The sequence below is a fragment of the Trachurus japonicus genome, chromosome 16, assembly GCF_045865225.1.
Source record: "Trachurus japonicus isolate A0001 chromosome 16, Traja_1.0".
Classification (NCBI taxonomy): Eukaryota; Metazoa; Chordata; class Actinopteri; order Carangiformes; family Carangidae; genus Trachurus; species Trachurus japonicus.
This window is the reverse complement of record NC_140922.1, coordinates 16,229,646-16,250,220: the sequence shown is the minus strand read 5'-3', so window position 1 is coordinate 16,250,220 and position 20,575 is coordinate 16,229,646. Positions and strand designations below refer to the sequence as shown.

At 44.4% G+C, this 20,575-nt stretch overlaps 1 protein-coding gene across 1 annotated transcript in view; it reads left to right on the top strand.

Annotated features, from left to right (window-relative positions):
- znf804b (zinc finger protein 804B) overlaps positions 1 to 14,895 on the top strand; it is a 37,357-nt gene extending 22,462 nt beyond the window's left edge. Inside the window, exons 2-4 of the mRNA XM_085802130.1 lie at positions 3,764 to 3,901; positions 8,068 to 8,198; positions 9,825 to 14,895. Of these exons, the coding sequence (XP_085658256.1) occupies positions 3,764 to 3,901; positions 8,068 to 8,198; positions 9,825 to 13,896 (4,341 nt within the window). The 3' untranslated portion in view covers positions 13,897 to 14,895. The remainder of the gene's footprint in view (positions 1 to 3,763; positions 3,902 to 8,067; positions 8,199 to 9,824) is intronic.
- The last annotated feature ends 5,680 nt before the right edge of the window (positions 14,896 to 20,575 follow it).

Sequence of the window (20,575 nt, the reverse complement as noted above, 5' to 3'; positions counted from 1 at the left end):
GATTTCTCTCAAGATTGAGTCCCAACCAATTACTCTAATTTATCAGAAAATAAATCAAATCAAGGAGGCCAACAAAACTCTCAAAATGCCGTGTCAGAGTGACTTTTCTGTAATATCAGTCCATTAGCCTTAAACGTCCTCCCTCACACTCTCTCTAGGTTGTGTCCAACCATCCATGAAAATGCTGTTCAATATTTAATTACAACCGACGAGAAAGTGACCAGCGAGACGGGTGAAACGATTTAGCTCATACAAGTACAGTAGGTGTCTGAACACAGCTTTTAATTCTGTATTTTAATGTCATTGATTCAGTCTAAACAAACTGTATAAAAACTAAATGGTGCTGAACATATTCACACCAGTATACATAAAGTTTATTGGGAGGCAGCAAATTAAAAGAAGCACTCTGACTATTTTCCACTCCGTTTATCACTCTAAGCATGAAAATGAGCTTTATTCAAATTGTTTTCCATGATATTCATTTTTTGGATTTTAGAGTTCATTTGCACTTAAACTGCTTAAATTTAATAAATGATATTGTGCACTTGCGCTGGATAACAAATAGATTTTTTATTTTTTTTAAAGAAAGCAGGAGTGATATTGCTTCCTTGTTGTGACTGACATGAATCATTGCACCAGAGGTTTGAATGAGAAGTATTGAATCCTTGTGTTTAGTATTTGAACAACTCCCTTTATGTCACTGACAATCTGCGGTCAATTTAGTGTCAAGGTGTTAATAAAAGTTATGATTGTAAGAAGCATATTAGGTGTCTGCAGGTTTCTTGTGCAGATCAGCACTTTTGAATGTCAAGGTCACTAGACAAAGAATCCTAATTATCTGACATCTCCATTAGTCTGTACGTGCTTACAACTAATTAGGAGGATTTTAATAGAATTTTTTTTGTGTAAAATCAGACATTGAAAAATAAATGTATTGGGGGAAAAAAACCAAGAGGGCAGTTTTAATGGGTACAGTGGCAGTGACAGTGTGATTGCATCAGAAAAGTATCGTCACAGTTTGAATCCCAGAAAACTCCCAGGGGTTCCTCAAGGGATTTTTTTTCTTCTTTCTGAAGTTTTTCACGAATGTATTGTATATCATTAGTTTCCAGCGCACATATTCTCAAGCACTGACAGACCACGTGTAAGACACTTTTAGCGTGACCTGCTCATTTCCACAGTGGGTTTAGACATTAAATTACATGCGTTTGTGTCTGTAACTCTGGTTATGGTCCATAATGACTCTTATTTGCGGTATAATTTCAGCTATGACGAGGAATAACATGGCACTTCTCCCACAAATTGAGGATAAGCGTAAAGAGAAGGGGAAGAAAAAAGCATGGAAACACATTCACATTCACAGCCTCCTACCAACACTCACACACATAATCATGCAAACAATCAATGTCCATTCAGGTCTGCAGATATCAGTTGTGCGTTCTCTGCAAACAGATTTATGCTACTGAGGTAAATTGGGGTCTAGATTAATTTAGCACTGGTATATCAGGTTGACAGGCTGTGTATGACGGTGCATGCATAAGTGTGTTTGTTTATGTGGGTGTGCTGAATGTGTGGACGATTTCTGTAAGTGAGTCTTTGCATATTGGCAAGTAGAAATCATATGAGGTGGGTACATTTGACGGAAATGAAAGCTCTCATGTTTGATTTTAGCATGCAACAGGAAGAGAGGGAACTGCATGTCAGGATACCTCTGACATAAACAAATGGTGACTTCACACGCAAACACGCAAGCACATTTCTGCTTTGATGCATTCGCACCTTTTCTTATGTACACCCTTCTTTCCATACATATATTTCACTGTTCAAAATAATTACCCTGACAGAGTGCAGAGAGGTGAGAAGAAAGGCTTAGGGAGTACAAAGGCAAGCGCGCACAGAAATACACACAAGCGCACACGCATGTTGTGAGTACACATGTGAACACTGTGCACATTCACAGCTCCTGTCTACGCTCCTATGCATGAGCTCAGAGCTTGACAGAAACACAGCTTTCATTATCTCAATCTCATCTACCCCAGCCCCAGCACTCATAGGAAGGCCGCCCCGGTTGATTGGATCATTTCCTGGTCGTGACTTAAGCCTGCAAGGCGGATCGATACCATGGCACCCATACACACAGAGGATCAATGTGTATTAGTTACCTCTCTGTTGATTTAGGTATAGGAGAGGTCTGTCAGCCCAGTCGTTTCTTCAGCCTTCAGCCAGCTCCCCTACACTTCAGCCATTGTGCCGACAAGCTATCAAGCTGCAGATGGAAGAGGCCAGAGGAAGGGCAGTTTTCCCCCTCTGTATGTGTGTGCGTCTGTGTATGTGTGCCGATAGAAATTGCATGGACATAGCACTTAGGCATGTGAAAACTGATGGCTTGTACAGCAGGGATTGTTCAACTCTGTGGTGATAGCGATGCTGAGGTGTTAGTGTGTGCGTTTCTGCGAGGGCAGGCAGGGGCCGTTTTTCCTCTTACCTGCATTGCTATCCTCCCTCTCTTCTCCTCTCACCCCTGTTGCTGTGCGCAGGCATATTACCGAAGCAAATTGGGGCCAATAGACTCTGTCACTGCACGACCCAGGGCTCGCCAAACAGAGATGGAGCAAGCCAGAAAGAGAGAAAAAGGCAAATAGAGGGAGGATGCAAGGGGGGATAAAGGAATGGAGAAAAATAGAAAGTTGGAGGAGGGGGGGAAAAAGGAATAGGACAAAAACAAGAGCTAGCAAAGAGAGGGAGGAAGAGTAGGAGATGGACGGAGGAAAGGAATGAAGCAGAAAAGGAGAGAAAGAAGTGACAACCTCAAATTAAATTCCCATCATGTCAGTGTAGAACAGAATTCAATAGTGTTTATTGGCAGCCCCTAGCCTGAGGGAAATTACATTCTGAAGCAGAGCATGGCATGAATGCACACACACCCCTGAACACTCACGAAAACGTGCACACAAACACATGCACACACACACAAGCGAGCACACACGTCCATTGTACACAACTCTGCACTTGTCCTCGGACCAAAAAGAAGAAGAAAAAAAGGCCTCTGGCTGATGTGAGCATGCAGACAAGCGATTTATCCCCTGAGGTCCATGTGTCATTTGTGCAGTGCATGTGTTTGTGTATCTGTCCATGTGCTATTTATGCAACTTTCTATATGTGTGTGTATTTATCGGGAACTTTCTCTTTCTCACTTGTGTGGTTTTAGCAAGTGTACAGAAGTCTAAGTTGTGCATTTTAGATGCCCGCTTTTTTTCCTTTTCTGTCAGCCACAATTGCCTCTTTCTCTGCAGTTAGACTCAGACTATTTGCCATTATAGTACATACGCAGGTTTCTATTATAGTGGCTGTATTAAATGTGTCCCCAGGCTCAAGCTGCCATGAGCACGGGGCTTTGGTGCCTTTGTCCAACCTCCAGGAGCAGCAGCGGCAGTAAGGCAGCGTACTTTAATGGGAAGCTGTTTAACAGTTTTATGCAGAGCACATGTAGAGGCTATTACTGCTGATGTCTCTGGGATGCAGATTTACTCTAAATGGCTAACAATCTGCCATTCCTTTGACCCCCCCCCCCCTCCCTCCACCACCACCCTTTCCCCATCCCTCTCCCCAGCTCCAACCCTCGCTAACTCTTCCTGCTCTCTGTCTCTGCCCCTCTTACCCTTTATGTCTCTATCTCTCTCTGCATCTATCTCGACTCTCTCATTTTTGTCCCCCAATCCCTGCAGCACTCTAACTCGTCCTCTCCGTCTCTCTTTTTCTCCAGGAGCGTGCGGAGAGGGCTTTGGGCTGCTCAGTGGAGGATCTGAAGGCTCTTTTCTACTGTGAGCTGTGTGACAAGCAGTACCTCAGACACCAGGAGTTTGACAATCACATCAACTCCTACGACCACGCACACAAACAGGTATGCAGGGTGCACCTGCGCTACAGCTAAACACATGCATGCTACAAACAGACATTTTTTTGTGATCTCTCACCATGGAATTTGGGTGTGTTAGCTTTATGCGTGTTGACGGAAAGCTATGTTACATCTCCATGTCAATCCGCCCATTGGGTACAGTTTCCCAGCAGGAGGTAGTAGAAATGTGACAACTGCATCATCTCTTTCATACACACACACACACACACACACACACACACACACAGGTGGAAAACACATAAACTCAAGAGATATAGCACTGCATTTATGCCTTTTTCATTTTAGATAGACAGAATAAGTTGATTGATTGTTGATTTTTGTACATGTAATTAAGATAAGATAAGATAAGATACGATAAGATAAGATAAGAGTATGAAGATGAAGATGAAAATATAGAACTAACCCCAAAAAAAGTTTTTACAAAATAAGGAAATAATTAATTTTATATGGGCCTTCCCTTGATAGGCTATTGACAAAGACGTGCACACTATATTTTCATATAGTGATTTTACCAATTATCTGGGTTCAATTAGACCTCAGAGAACCATTATTAACAGGCCGTTATAGAGCTTAGAGGAAAAGAGAAAAAACATAGATTTACCTGGGATTTACAAATTTAAAAAAAATATTTAACTGTGTTTCACTGCTGGGGTCTCTGAGACCCCAAACAGCGGTAAAGAGTCATTTTTTTCTGCAGACATCAAAGACCAAAATAATTCTCATAAAATTAGGAAAATTCATTACGTATCAAGGCAATAAAATGATCCCTCTCAAGTTTTTTCAATTTGCCTAATACACTCAGGTGAGGAAAGTGTATTATTCTCAGCAGCCAGCAATCAAAGTAACCAGAATAATGAAGACAGAAAAAACAATCATAATGTACATTTCAGTATTATTTAATATTCAAGTCCCAAATGTATGATTTTATCTTTTTGGTCACTAGTTCAAACCATAGAGCTGTTGATTTGTGTGTATCTGGCACTAATACAAAATTCACTTTATTCTGAAATTTGTACTTTGTTCAAAACAGAAAACAAATATTTTGCACCAAATAGAACATGCAGCTATTAGTCATAGCTCAAGTTTGATCCTATTATTCCAGCTTGGACAGGATGAGGCCAATGGACCATTAGAAAAAGACCCGGGAGCAGGTTTTCTCCTGCGTTCTGCTTTCACATCCATTTTCATACACAACCTCCACACTGGACTAACAAGCTGAAGGTTCTGCTGATAGCACATTCTCCTACAGCTATCTGTTGTCATGCCAAGACATACACTCACATACAAAAACATACAGACATACACTTACCCATGTACACACTCGGCCACAAACACAGGCAATCTCTCAACCGAGCCAAGCCGCTTCCCACTTCTGAACGCCCACACTGTGCAACATGAAATAAACATTAAATAAAACTGTTCCTCCTCTGTCATTGTTCTTTGAAATGAATTGAAGCAACTGCAGGCCAATGTTAATGCTTTGTTTTAGCTAGCGGCAGGCACATGAAACGAGCTGCATGAGGCACTGAGCTGACAGTAGCCACTGGCACTGTAGGAACACACACACACACACACACACACACACATACAGGCATGCATGCACACTCTGCCTACCGAGCAGACAACAGATGAAATTCTAGCTGAAGACAGCTTCCCTACAGGAGTATTGGCTTTGGAGAATGGAAGCTGATTGCGTTTGCTCTGTCTCCTTTCCTTGTCATCGATTCGGGGATAAACATGTCTGAATACAGTGCTTTATCAGCATTTACTGCTGATTACAGAATTGCTCATTACAACGGAATTAGACTCCCTTTTTGAATAAACAGCAATCAGCCCATTAGTATGGCCCATCACATGCTACCTAAGAATACATCATCCCTCATTCTAAAGCCCTAGTGGATATGAATCAACTCTGACTCATCCATAGTTGCCTCAGCTTGAGCACTCCTTAACACATCTAAAGGAATATTGATCGAGGCTTTGACGGACGGATTGAGCTTCACAGCGCATAGCTCGACTGGCATGTTGGAGAGAAGGAGTAATATCACTTCCCGCTGTTGGGGACGTGACATCATCTTTGAAGACAGAAGTGTCTGCTTTAAAGTGGGAAACGGAAATATCCCTGCCCCACGTGCTGCTCACTGAAAACGGTTCTGTGCGCAACATTTTGTTTGCCTCTAAATATAGCTACAGGTTTGCCTGCAGTGGGACCTGATTTTAAGAGAGAACAATAACCTGGCAGAGTGCAAATGCAAGAGGGAGGAGAAGTATTCATCTTCATACATTCCATCTATTACAGACTGCTCACTCGCTCGCAGTCATTGCCATGGACAGCTACACAACCACGACTCTGATCTTTTTTTCCCCCTCCCTTCTTCTCCCCCCTTTTCTGGCTCTGTCCGCAACAGTTCATTATGTATGCCTCTCTGCTTGAACATGATTAATATTTCCCATAGAATGAATCTGGCATCAAAGACCCTCAAAGCTCCTTACTGCACCCCTAACAAATACACACACACACACACACATATACGACTGCACACATCTGCAGTGCACAAGCACCTATAGTATAAGGCATGTATGTTTAAAGGATACAAACCCACAAAGTGCTGCTCTTGCTGTGCTGGCACATACTTAATGCTGTCTTCAGTGAGCTGACAGTGGGATGTTAAGCATCAAGTGATAATGTAAAAAGACACCCGCTTGTGTAAGACTCAGCAGAGATTAACCTGACGACTGTCAGCTCCTGCATAAGATCTGGGTGTGAAAGAGAGTGAATGTATAAATAAATCTGATGTGTGAGGGGCTAATCTGATGTGTGCATATGGGCGTGTGTGCATGATACATACTGTATGGGTGGATAATAGTGTAACACAAGCTAAAAAGTGAGAGATGTGTAATCCTGTTGGAACTTATACTATAGGATAAGTTCACAAACATATAAAATAAACAACAAATCTTGAATTTACAAGCCATGGGTGGATTGCACACCGAGGTAGCGAAAATATACTGGGAAGCAAAAGAGAATAAGACAGGAGATAGGAGGGGATGGTGGTGCATGATACTGCAGCTATTCCCAAACTCCTGAGTCCCTCCTTAGCCTTCAGACACACACAGATACACATAAACAGACAAAAGCAACACACCAGCATGCACATGCACACACACACCTGCCAAGCATGGATAAAGGAGGGATTAAAGTGTGTCAGAAAAGGAAACCAGAGAGAGAGGCATGAATCATTGTTTCCCTCAGAGGACTGCTGCACCTATAGACACATGCTTTCACACAAACACACACATGCGCTCACACACAAGGCATACAGACACAAAACTCAGCTAATTGTTACTTTTTTCTGCATCACAACGCAGCCGAAGACCCACCAGTTTGCTCCAAACGAAATCACAATGTCACCGTTCTTTGCTGTATTCTATTTTCCATATTTGTGTGTGTGTCTCTCTCTATCTCTCTCACACACACACACACACACACAATCATGCTCTTACAACAGCCCATGATTTTTCCAACCGAAAATCTTTGCCCTTTACAGTGACTCTCATGGTTGTTTAGATCCGTGGCCTTGGCCTCGTGTTTAGTGATGTGTAATTTCAGCATCAGCAAATCAATGCTTTTGGTACACTCCACATGCTGCTCAAAAGCAGATGTCATTGGATCAGAGGTTCTCTCAAGCTGAGCTGTGATGACTGGTGAATGCCTGAACATTTCAGAACTCTCTGTGGCACGCCACTAGATTGAAGAAGGGCGAGCGAAAAGAAAAATGTCAGTCCAATACACCACAGAAAGAGCATCATCATCATTAAATAACTCATGTCAGTCATCGTAACTGCGTCTGTAATCTACTATTCACCAGTTGGGTTGTGTTTGCTCTCAAGCTGTGTGTTGGAGGAAAATGCTTTCTTCCAGGCTGAATGGAGTTAATTGGACATGAGCTTTAGAGGAGAACATCTGCAAAACGCTGCTGACTGATATGTATAGTTTGAAAGACAGCTGCCTGCAGAGAGCTTCCTAAGACTGATCTCTCTCCTCTTTGTCCCACTCTCACATCTCCCATCTTCCTCACCCCCCCCCCTGCTGGGTTCCACATACCCTCTCTGTCCCTTCCACTATGCACCTTAATTTTCACCTCCTGCAGAGACTGAAGGACCTAAAGCACAGGGAGTTTGCTCGGAACGTGGCTTCAAAATCATGGAAGGACCAGCGCAAACAGGAGAAGGCACTCAGACGCCTGCACCAGCTTGCACAGCTGCAACAGGAGACCCAACAGTGAGTTGGAAGAGCGTGTATTCGTGCTTCTGTGTGTGTAGGTGCGTGCTTCTGTGTGTGTGTGTGTGTGTAATGAGACCAGAGGCAGGAGTCCAGAGGGGTTGGAGTGTGTCACATCCAGTCAACGTTTCCTAGATTTGATGGATGCATCCACAGATGTTAGAGCACTCTGTTGGCCTAGATGGGCCACAGGTGAAGTAAATATAACATGAAGACACGTTCTTGCTAACTCTCTGAGAGTAGATGGTTTGTAGTAGGAGGGGGTGGTACTTTAGACAAAGGAAGAATAGTAGGAAAAAAAGAGTTACACATCACTTTTTTTGACTGACAGAAGTTCAAACACGATACCTGCCTCAAAGTTTGTTCAAGCAATCAAAACAACTGATAAGAAAACAACCCATCACATAATGATCAACTTGATTGCACCTATTTCCTGTGCAATTAAATCTGCTGTTCTATAATCGGGTGATGATATGTGAACAGCATTACTATGACTGCACATGCTATTTATCTTCTTTCTTTCTTTCTTTCTTTCTTTCTTTCTTTCTTTCTTTCTTTCTTTCTTTCTTTCTTTCTTTCTTTCTTTCTTTCTTTCTTTCTTTCTTTGTATGATCTCAGTCATGTTACAATAGGCTTCACCTTGGGCTTCATTTAATACATAATTGTACATGTACATTATGTCATAAAATGCCCCTATGTACCTGCATGTATATTTCATATGCATCAAAATCTTATTTAATCATAGAATTTAGGGGAAAAAACAATCAAAGCTCATAGTAAACTTGGATTTGGATCAAAAAATGAATGGACCCCTTCCCTGACCATACCACATCCCTCCACCAAGTTCAATGCAAGTCAGTTTTGTATTTTTGCAGACAAATAAACATACAGGGGCTAAAACATCTTTGCTGGAGGTAATGGAGAGTTTGCATGCTGTATGAGTGCATTATCTACTTGACTCTAACTACTCGAAGCATATTACTCAGCTCTGTCATTTATGGGTGCAACTAATAATTCATGTTAGCTCAGAGCTGATTTTAAATATGACTTTATTATTAAAATTGTCCAATAGTTTAGTGTCAGTATGTCAAGACTGATTAACTGACTAGTCATTTCTCCTCTACTGCCATTGTGTTGTCAGATTTTAGTATATTATTTATGTATTTGTACTGTATTTTGTTATTTAATGGATTCCTTCTGCCCTCTAAATATGTTTATTATTCCGTTTTCATGATGGCATTAACTTTTTAAGTCATGTGCCTGCTAAAGACCGATTTTATTTGAGTAACTCAAAGGATGGCTGAAAAGCAGTGCTTGTCTATCCTCACTGATGAAAGCCCATTTCACCTCTGACCACAGTTAACATGACTGGTGGATGTGGCAGGAAGTGTACTTTACCACAGCTGTAACCACATCCAAATGTGATGTCATAAGGTATTTACCGTAAGTGCACCTATACCTCATTTAAACAAAGTGAAAACTTAAACCACTGGGGGTTCGGCAAAAACAAGCTTCTCAGGGATGTTTAAGTGCTCTTTATTTAATCTGAGCCCAGCTTACGTGAGTTCAAGTGTAGCCATACTAAACTAAACTTTAGTCTGTTTGTCCTGTCACTTCATCTTGCAGAGTCCCAGGAAGGACGGTACTACGAAGCACAGTCAGGGCTGTGAGCCATCAACAAGAGAGAGACGGGAACCAAAGAGACCGAAGCCATGACGACAAACCAGAAACCTTCAGCCACACCCAGAAACCCTGTCCCCGACAAACCAGGACAGCTACACGCAGCCACCAGCCAAAAGATCCATGCCAATCTCTGTGCCAAATACCGTTGGCCACTGCTTCACCAGAGTCCCTACTAATCACACATTCGGCATCCAATACAGACCCCCCTGTGGTGAACCCCCAGTCTTGTCTTGGCATGTATCCCCAGCTGCCTCTCCCTGGACGGGGGAGAGTAGGAGGCAGGCTCGGGGTGTCCTTCTGCTTTTCACGCAGGGGGCCAAGGCTGGAGCCTTCTGCCTCCGTCTTCTCGGACCTCGAGGAGGAGGAGAGAGAGAAGAGGGAGCAAATGAAAGAAAGGATAAGGGGAATAATGGAAGATATCGACAGGGAGATTGGGGCATCAGAGGAGAGGAAACACAGTCAGAGTGAGAAGCCTAAGGCTAGCAAGTCTAGCTCTGACAGTGTTGGACCGAGCGACATGGGGCAAATCCCCAGAGAGACTGTGAGAGAAGAGGAGGAGATTGAAAAAACAGACATCCTGAAAGAACACTCTCTTATTTCCACAGCCGCACTTGATAATAAGAGCCATAATTCACTCCTCCTGCCATCGCAGACCCAGGCGACCAAATGGGGTGCAGCATTAGAAGGGGCGCACCCGGACATTGAAAATACTGATAGCGAGTCAGAAAGAAAGCCAGAAACCGAGGCGGGGAGGGAGGAGAGCCAACATGTGTGTGTGCTGGGGAAAGATGGCTCTACCTGTCTGAGATGGCCTGTCAGTTTGCTGAAGTTCACAAAGTCTCAACCACACATTTCCTACAGCTGCAACCCACTCTGTTTGAACCTGCGACGACCAGAAAAACTCACAGAGGATCTGCCGGAGTCGCAACAGAATGAGTTGTGTGCTCTCTCTGATGAATCAAACCCACGTGTGCCAGTTATTCTTACACCAGACGCTCACTCCTGTTTACAAAGACAGACAAGACATGAGTTGAGAGCACCGAGACAGAAAATAGCTGAGGAGGATTTCAAGACAGAGCAACATATCGACGTGGAAACAAAAGCACACCTGTTCCTAAAACAACCCCTCTCATCATCGGAAACGGGATCAGAAAGAGAAAGAAACAAACTAAGCATGGGGAAAGGTGTGAGGGCAGCCTCCCATCCATCTGACCCTGCCCATAGTGACAGCTCTGACACAAACTCCCAGGATCCTCTGGGAGGCAGATTAGGGGGTGTGAGAGGGATCAGGGAGAAAGCCATCACAGCCCTGAGCTGTAAATTAGAGTCTGTCACCCAGTCTGGCACACAGGGGATGTGCATCAGCCCGTCCAGGTGTGAGTGTTGGAGAGAGACAATGTGCGAGTGTGCCAGCGCTCCACAGCCGTACGTGGGTGCCTCAGAAGTGTCACGCAAAAAGAGGAAAGCTAGCACAAAGAAACACAAACTGGGGAAGAGGAAGAGGGGCGAGAAGGGAAAAGCTTCAAACAAACGCCAATCAGCAAGGTGCAAAGTGAGGAGTGTTGTCTCAACAGTCTCCACCGGCAAGCAGGAGAGGAGAGGAGAAGCCGGGGGGAGCTGGGGGAGGAAAAGGGGGCAAAGGGCGAGCGGGGAGAGGAGCATGAGGCGGACGGTGTGGAGAGCAGGGAGCAGCTGTCTCCTGGGGAGCTGTGAGGCTGAGCCAGTATCTATCTCTGTCAGGAAGAGGAGGCCTCACAGGAGCTACAGCGCTGAATCGCAGCCACAGCCAGACAGAGAGCAGGCAGAGCGCCGCAGTGCCGACTCCCCGCTCAGCAGACACACGGCAGACAGAGACACCGAGGGGGAGGGAAAGCGAGACGAAGACGTGGTGACTTTTCCCTGGCGGTCTCACTTCTCCTTACACTCTTTCTCACCAGGATGCGACTCAAAGCTGTTTTGGGAACGGGGTCACCATAGCAACCCCAGGAGTTTCATTGACTGCTGTTACCCTGACAACAGCTGTGGTAGCAGCCCGGCGAGAAAGAGAAAGCTCCCCCACAGGGACAGGAAATTCATTCATAGTAAGAGGGAGAGTTTCAGGCATGGTGAAGTCTGGGAGGAGAGGGGCAGGAAAGTGGGAGGGAATTCAGGTAGCAGAGACAGAGGCCTGATTTCAGAGACAGAACAGTGGGAGTGGATGAGAGGAAACTGTCCCGGAGGCAGCGAGGAGGGCAGGGCGAGGGCAGGGTGGGCATCGAAACACAGAGCACTGGAGAGGGATCGGGCGGCAAGGTTCAGCCCCAGTCCTGGCAGCTGGGGCAGGGGTAGCAGACATCTTAGCACAGAAGATGTAGACTGGGACAGGTGCAGCGTGGACAGATGGACATGGGGCAGCAGCGACAGCTGGGAAGACAGGGGGACGCACAGATCCACGTCAGGCTCCAGGACAGGGCCTGACAACAGAGACAGCCCGGGCTGCGTGTGGAGATGCACAGGCACCAGACGCTCAAGCTCCAGACACTTCTCCAGCCCTGAGTGGTGGACAAGCAGGCAGACATGCAGCCCCCAGAGTGTGATCAACACGCGGACCAGCAGATGCCACAGCCCTCGCTCCTGCAGCCCCTGCAGCAGCACCAGCTTGTCGGAGCTGAGCTGGGAGTGGAGCAGGAGCAGCACCTGCTCTGGAGTCACGCTGGACGGGTTGACAGTTGGCTCTTGCCGGACGCCCTCGGTAGCTCCTGAGAAGCCTCCGTCCGAGTCAAGGAAGCAGAGCACCTCCATCTCCACTTCATCCAGCCTCACCTGTAGTTCCTTCTCTCACTCCTCGCCCCCCAGAGTCTCTTTTACTCCCACAGTTTCAAGCCTCAATGTGGAGCATGGGGAAACAAGTCCTTTACAGCTAAAGGAGCCCAATTTGCAGGCTGACCTCAAACATGGACCCTCAACCCCCGTCACCACAAGCAGCTCAGGCAGGACTCCTCCAGGACTATCTCCCAGTAAGTCTCTGCCTCAGAAACCAGCGAGGATGCTGCTTCTCCCTCTCATCGGAAAACTACCTGCAATCCAGAGAAAGGCTAAGAGGAAAAAGTGGCTGCTGGAGAGGAGTCTTGACAAGGAGGGAGAGGAGGAGGACGAAGCTAAGGGCAGTGGAGTGGATCCTGGAGCACTCGTCGACAGTCAGAAACATCCTCTGGACGCGGCTGAGTCAAACCCCAGCAGCACGCCAGATCTCTGCCCGTCACAGATTAGGATTTATGACAAACAGACAGGTGGAGAGACAGCGGCGCCAATCAGCTTTACTGCTGAGGAGATGGACAAATATCGCCTCCTGCAAGAGCAGGCAAGGGAGCACATGCAGAAAGTCCTGGAACAGTCGCAAGAGAGCGCAGACACACAGGCAGAGACGAGCTACACGCACGTCACACGGACGGAGAACTGTGGGACTTCAGAGGAAACATACACACCTGGACCTGCACCTTTACACAACCCCTCACAGCCTCAAACCCAGTCCATCCACACAGATGCGATGCAAACACAAGCACAGCACACGCTCCAGGTCAACCTCCCACTTCCACATTTGACCCCACAGGAGAGCTTTACTCAGCCCATGACCCTGGGAGTCCCCAACCTTCCCCCACTCCCACCCTCCCCACCTCTCTCCAGTCTCCATCATATCATTTTACAACACACAGCCCTCACCATGCGTCCCTCCTCCTCCGCCTCCTCCTCTTCCAGCTCACCCCCTTCCCCTGCCATCCACCCAGCGCAGCTCCCTCACCCTCTTCCGCCTCTCCACCCCTCTCTCCCTCATCACCTTCACCTCTCCCCCTTCTCAATTTCCTCTCTGTTCCCCTCCATTCTGCTGTCCCATCACCCCATGCACCTTCTCCCTCAATCCCCTGCTTTCCATGCGACCCCACTCACCCCACTCTCCTCAGTAGCACTGCAGCCCTTGAACCCTCAGCCTTTCATGGAGAGAGTGTGGCCGGTGAGGTTCCAACAGAAGGCATTATGATTGTCACAGAGAGGCTGCCATGTTTATTCATCTTTCTTGGCAACACAGACTGATGAGAGAGAGGGAAGGAATTTTTAGTTTGGACAAAAGCCTGCTTTTTGAAATGGGGATATGTCAGTGCTTTTACTAGCATCCTCTCCAATTCTTACCCACATATGCACTCACAGACACACACACACTCACACACGCATGCATACACACAAACAGCCCAACTATTGACTGTTTTCAAATGAAAATTTGTTTCTCCATTTAGCCTCTGCTGTGTTGCAGCAGACTGTGAGAAAACAGACTTTGATCCTTTGCTTTTTCCATCATTTCTCATTCAGACCCAGAATAAAGAGAAAGGCACACCTGCTATTCAAAGACAAGCTGGGCTTGTGTCATCCTCTCTCTTTCCTTCTGAACCATAGACAGACCTTGCTGCCTTTTGAAGTATCATTCATGCCAGAGAAAGAGGGGCAAGAGAAAGTGATAATACTCTCCCCTTATCTCCATTTCATACAGGTTATCTGAGTTAGAGTGTGACTTTCAATAAACATAAATAATGTTCCAGAGACCGGGGGGCACAGCTCAGCCATTATAACCTTGGTGTATATTGTATTTGTGCATAATGTGTCTGCGCGTGTGTGTGTAAGATAGAGGTAATTCTGGAACGACACACATGCACCATAGGAAGTACAACAACTAATTTCCATATCTGACACATGTAAAGACCTGTTTTGTCTCTATAGTGTAAATATTCTGACAGAGAGGGATAACATTAGATCACTGGAAACAATAAAATAAAGGGTGGATTTAACCTTTAGCAGTAGTCCAGTGCTTATTCCACACCCAGTGGCTTCAGTGATACAAACACATAAACAACTTTTCCCATTCATGTGTGACATGACCTTTTGTTTTCTCTTTCGCATACTTTTTAACAAATCAGTTGTCAAGACAGCAATGAATGAAACTGATCTGTTCCATTAAAACTTGGGTGAAAATAAATGGGCTTTAATGTGGTCTCATTATTCTGTCTGATTCATGGTGATTATGCAACATGTTGCAACAAACTCCACATAAAGAATTGAAACTGTGTGGTTTGGCATTTCTCAGAGTGAGGCCCACAATTCCTAGGGGTTATTTCTAAAGAAAAAAAAATAGAGGGATCCATCTAGAGGAATTTTCAGTGTATCAGTCATGGAGTTGCCCTTTAAAATGTACTATATTTTGGATTAAAGTATGCTACTAGTCCTTTTTATTGTATAACAGATTAATCATTTTGTACAAAGAAACAATTTTTTAACCATATTTGATTACTATGTCCACCTGTCCTTTGGTTCATCATACCCGAGATGCCCAAAGCTCATAAATCAAAAAACCTATATGTTCAGTTTCAAATAACAGAGTCTAAAGCAGCAGCAGGCAGTTTGTGTTTGTAGTGCATGTTGTGCTTGTACAGTAAATGTGCAGCGAAGAAAAACAACAAATAAACAAACACAATTTCCATAATTAATGAAATAGGCTATATATGTGACCCGCTCTGGCGAAATGAGTCGGAAGTCGCAACGTTCTATTTTTAGATAATCAGCTGATAACGTGGAAAATCAATAAAAACTCAAAAAAAATTTTTTTTCCTAATTTCAAAGAAATGACATTCAAAAACAATCTCCCAAAGTTTCATAGTCCAGATAATTGAGGAAAGGCACGTAAATGACGATTAAAGTTGACTTACAACTGTTAACCCTCTAGAGAGGAGCACAACATTAGGCTAAATAACTTCTGAACCTGATAGGGACGAGCTGTAAACTGCATCTGAATCGTCAGATTCTCCGCTTTCCGAGGGTCCTTGAATGGTGCATTTATGACAACAAGGGTAGCCACGTGAAATCACGTTGTACGGGGCCAGATGCTCAGCTGAGCGGTAGCAGCGATGCTAAACCGAGCGTTAGCATCGATGCTAAACCGAACGTAGCATGCTAACGCTTGCAGATGTTTTACTAAACATGAAATATCTTCTGAACCGTTTATGATAGAGACGAGCTGTAAACAGCATCTGAATAGATACATTCTGCTTTCCGAGGGTCATTGAATGTTGCCTCTACAAGGTATGTGTAATCACATGGTAAGGAACAGACGCCAGATTCACGGAAGGCTTTAAATCAGAGACGTTCTAAATTGTTTGAACGCATTTTTCTCAGGTTTTCAATCAAAAGCAGTGAGTGGAAGACCATCATTAAAATCGCCATATCTTAAAAACTATCCAATGTATGACTTTGACTAGGGTATCATTTTAAAGCTTATTTTCTCCTCTTTCCATTGATACCAAAATCTCAATTTTGAAATTTGGGTCACTGCGACTCATTTTGCTGGATCAGGTCACATATGAGCATGTCTTACCCAGGGTTATCGTGGCTAGTAACTGTTGCTATGCATCCATGCTTGGTGACTGGTGAAGGCGCAGACATATTAAAGCTGCTTGCCAAACAGTTGATCACTGCAGCGGCCGGCTCTCAGGGAGCAGAGCGCAGAGGAGAACAGAGCGGCATCCAGATGGTCTGTGGACTTGGACTACCCAGAGTGCTTTGAGAGATTGGATTGATTTGCCCTCTGTGATATCAGTGAACACAGCCCAGCACGCAGGGGGGGCTACAGCAAGGGGTGACATAAATACAGACATGAAAACAAGACACAAAATGTACACTCTGAGTCCTGAGGTGTTGGCTAGAAATGTAAGTCAACTCCTGCAGAGATTCAGTAATTAGAGCACAATTCCTCTTTCTCCTCCTTGTGACCCCTGAGTGTGTGTGTGTCTGTGTCTGTGCATAAACGTGTGAGTTTGTGAGAAACAGACACAGAGAATCCCTATCTCTCTCCACAGGACAGGAGATCAAACAGACTGTGTGAAATATAGAGCAGCAATAATTAGCAGCTGTTACAGCATCAAACCTCTCTATCTCTACCTCTCCCATACAACACACACACACACACACAGAGAACCTACTCTGTTCTTATCCCAGAGTTTAATTTAGCGATATTCAAATGTACAGCAACTTCTCAGCCCTCCAATACTGATAATCAGGGACGTAATACAGAATCAACCCACTCCATTTGTTCCTCCATCTTCTCTCCAGTTCATGTGCATTAAAATCACTGACACAGTCTAATGGGGGGAAATGCATGAAAACAGCCACATACACAAACTAATTCAAGCAAAAATGTTATTTCATAAAAACCCATTTAAATAGGGAAACCTTAATTTTATTATAAAGTTAAATTGGAAAACACACACGTACGCGCATAGTTTTCCACACAGGGTTCATGAGGAAATTAGTAATCACAATATCACTGTACTTTCTGTCAGTGACTGATTAAATCATTACCTTAGCCCCAAGATTCGCCCCCTGGTGTGTTCCTGTTTTGCTGCTGTGCGTGCATGTGCGTGCACGAATGCGTGGCGCGCCTGCACATTTGCGTGCGTGTGCAAGAGTGTGAGTTGATTTATGATCGAGAAGAAACGGTTTCCTCAGTCAATCGCACCCGTGAATTAATGAGGTATAAAAACTAAAGCTGGCATTCAGTCAAATACACCAGCAGCCACAGAGAGCTCGCCGCTGGGGTAGGATCACTTCTATTGGCAAGACATTTGATTGTTAGATTGTGGGTATAGATTGCATTGAGCAAAAAGAGCCCCTCACGGCTACTGGAGCGATCCATCGACCTAAATTGCAATGCTGTAGAAATGAGACACTTCCAATCTCTTGCTCTCTTACTTTTCTTTCATTTTTCGTGGTCTTGCCTTCTACCCTTCTCTTTGATTCAACCAGGTCAGTGGGGCTGTGTTCAGTTCCCCCGGCTGTTCTCTGGCTGCGCGGAAAAGGCACCATTACACTTTGTTCTCACTATTCCCCTCATTACATGTTTGAATGCTGTTGTACAGCACAGACATTCACTGCACAATGTGCTTTGCAGAATTATTACATCAAGAAAAACCCCTCCCATACCTTTTCTCTGGCAGTGACATTCATTAAAAAGTTCTCTCAAGTCGTGGCACATACTGTACCAGGCTGTCCCACTCCAATTTACATCTTTTTCCTGAGCCTCTGTGGCTAAGAGCAAGGATAGCCCTCCATTATAACTATTCTACAGAGGCACTAAATGGCATCCAAAAGATAGAGGTGGAAATAAAGTTGAGAAGGACTGAGATGGGCTGCTCAAGATCAGAAAGCATCGACGGAAAGTGAATAGATCTTTTGAGCTTCCATTAGCCGAGCAGTCAGGTGTCTGGTAAATCATATCATTTAATCATACAGCGTCCCATATTTTTGTTGTTTTATGGTGGATGCATCACTTTGTTAACTTTTAAACTTCCATAAAGGAGCAGTTCAAAGAGTGATCTGTCACCAATGATGCGTCAGGAGACACTGTTGTTGCTGCAGGTGCAATATATGGAAAGCTAAGTGGCTCCAGGCTGTTTAGAGCTTTTACATCAAAAAGATGCATCACTGTTTATAATTCAGAGCCAGGAAAGCACTTTCATCCTATGAAAAAACAACCTATTTTTGTTTTTTGTTTTTTTGTTTTATCCTATGCACTCACTTGTGTGTTTGGCGCTCTTGTAGAGGAAACTTGTTTGTGTGGGACTGGTATTATGTATAAATAACTGTGTGAATTCAGTTCAACGATGGATTTACGGATTGGAGGAGGTAGTGGGCTCAATGATACTCTTAAACTTGGCACAGTCGCCCAAGGACATGACACTGTCAGCACATTGCTTACGCTCATCTGCACACACGCACGCACACACACACACAGAGGTGTAATAGGTTGTAATTTAGGGGGCTGTAATAGTGAGATGTGATGCTCAGTTGTAAGACAGCATGGCTAATTCCCTGGTTATGTTATCTCTGAGAGACAGATGTTCCCACCAAAGATTACTATGCGCACACACACACACACACACACACACACAAACTGTGTGCATGCAGAGATGCATGAACACATTGAATCCTCACACAATAGGAGCAGCGGGACAGTCTAAAATAGCCTTATTGACCAAAAACACAGATCAATGATGAAGATGATTTCTCTCAGAGTTAATTATGAGATGTAATGAGTTTTTGGAGAATACCGAATCAACTGGGAGAGCTCTCACTCAAAGTTTTCTACAATAGAAAATTCATGTAAAACAATCACATATAATGGACATTGACCTCTTGCCATATTGATTGGAAGAAACACACATTTTTTCAATGAGACCTCTCAAAGAAAACCCATATCACCTTTTAATGATCATATTAAGCTCCACAAAGCTGAGAGCATTAACCCCTTGCATCAATCCATCTGCTGCAGAGCTACTCCCAGGGCAGGCAGACTGCATCCATTACCTCAAGAAATCCATCCCATACAGGAAACGGTTTCACAGCGGAGGATAAAGGTCACTTGATTCATGGCTTTGCACAGTGGCTGTCAGGAAAACCCATGGGTCAGATAACCATCGCTCCCATTATGTCGTTAATTCACAGTTCGAATGCGTGGCCGCAGCATAAAGAACGTGATGCAGATGAGCGACAAGCGGCTTCTATCTGTCAATCTTCAAGTCAGGGGAGTCGATTTTATCCTTGGTCTCCTTTTATCCTGCTTGTGTGAATTTCTGTCACCTTCCAGCGTTCTCACTGAGTATCCTAGAATACCCATAAAGCCTCTCCAGCATCCTTACACAGGGTGCACACAGCTCAAAAACACCCCAACGGTGGTTTTGAGAGGTTGAAAGAATTGCTTGTACACCTTGAAGCAAATTTAAGTGCTTAAGCGTGACTTCAAGAGGACAATTTACACAAATGAACATGTGAATATGTGTGTAAACAGTAGAGCTGCCTCTCAAACTCCTTTCTCCTCTGAGCCCTGATCTCCCTCCTCCTGTTTCCGTTTAACTGGTTTCAGCTTTAAGTCTCCAGATTCTGATAATTTCCCCCTTAATCCCTTCAGAGGAGCACCCCGCTTAACTCTCTAATTAAGTCAACGATACACACATACACCAACACAGGATAAACAGCACACACACACACACACACACACAGCTTGTAGCATTCAGTTATCTGATGCATGGACAATTGGTGGTTGCTGTGTGTGTGTGTGTGTGTGTGGCTACTGAGTGTTTGTGTGACTGTATTTCAATGATTAAGTCCCAATCAGGATGTTGTTATGACGACACATGCATTTTTAAGCTGTTAATCCAGGATTATTCTCCCCTCCGCTCATCTCATTACCGTCGATTATTAAAAAACACATACAGGCACACATGCATGCACACACATACACACAAATACTAATTATGGGTTGGTTTCCCTGGAGACTGAACACATGCTGCTAGGGTCTCTAAAGATAGCTTGACATACAGGTAAAGAAAAAGAAAAATCTGCTTTACATAGGAAGGCACCTTTGGCATTAACTATGCATATAATGTGATTTTTTTGTGTATAATGCTATTTTGACAAATAGAATATAAAAAGGTCAAACCTTGTAGATCTGCGACAGCATATTTATAAAAGTCTAACTATTACTGTCGTTGGCCTCTCAGAGAACCATTTTGGCCTTTCACAAACCGATTTTCAGCACAGAGCGGCAAAGAATGCGAGCAAACAGCGAGTGTCCTTTCCCAGTGATTGAATGTGTGTCCTTGTGTAGAAACTGCACTCCC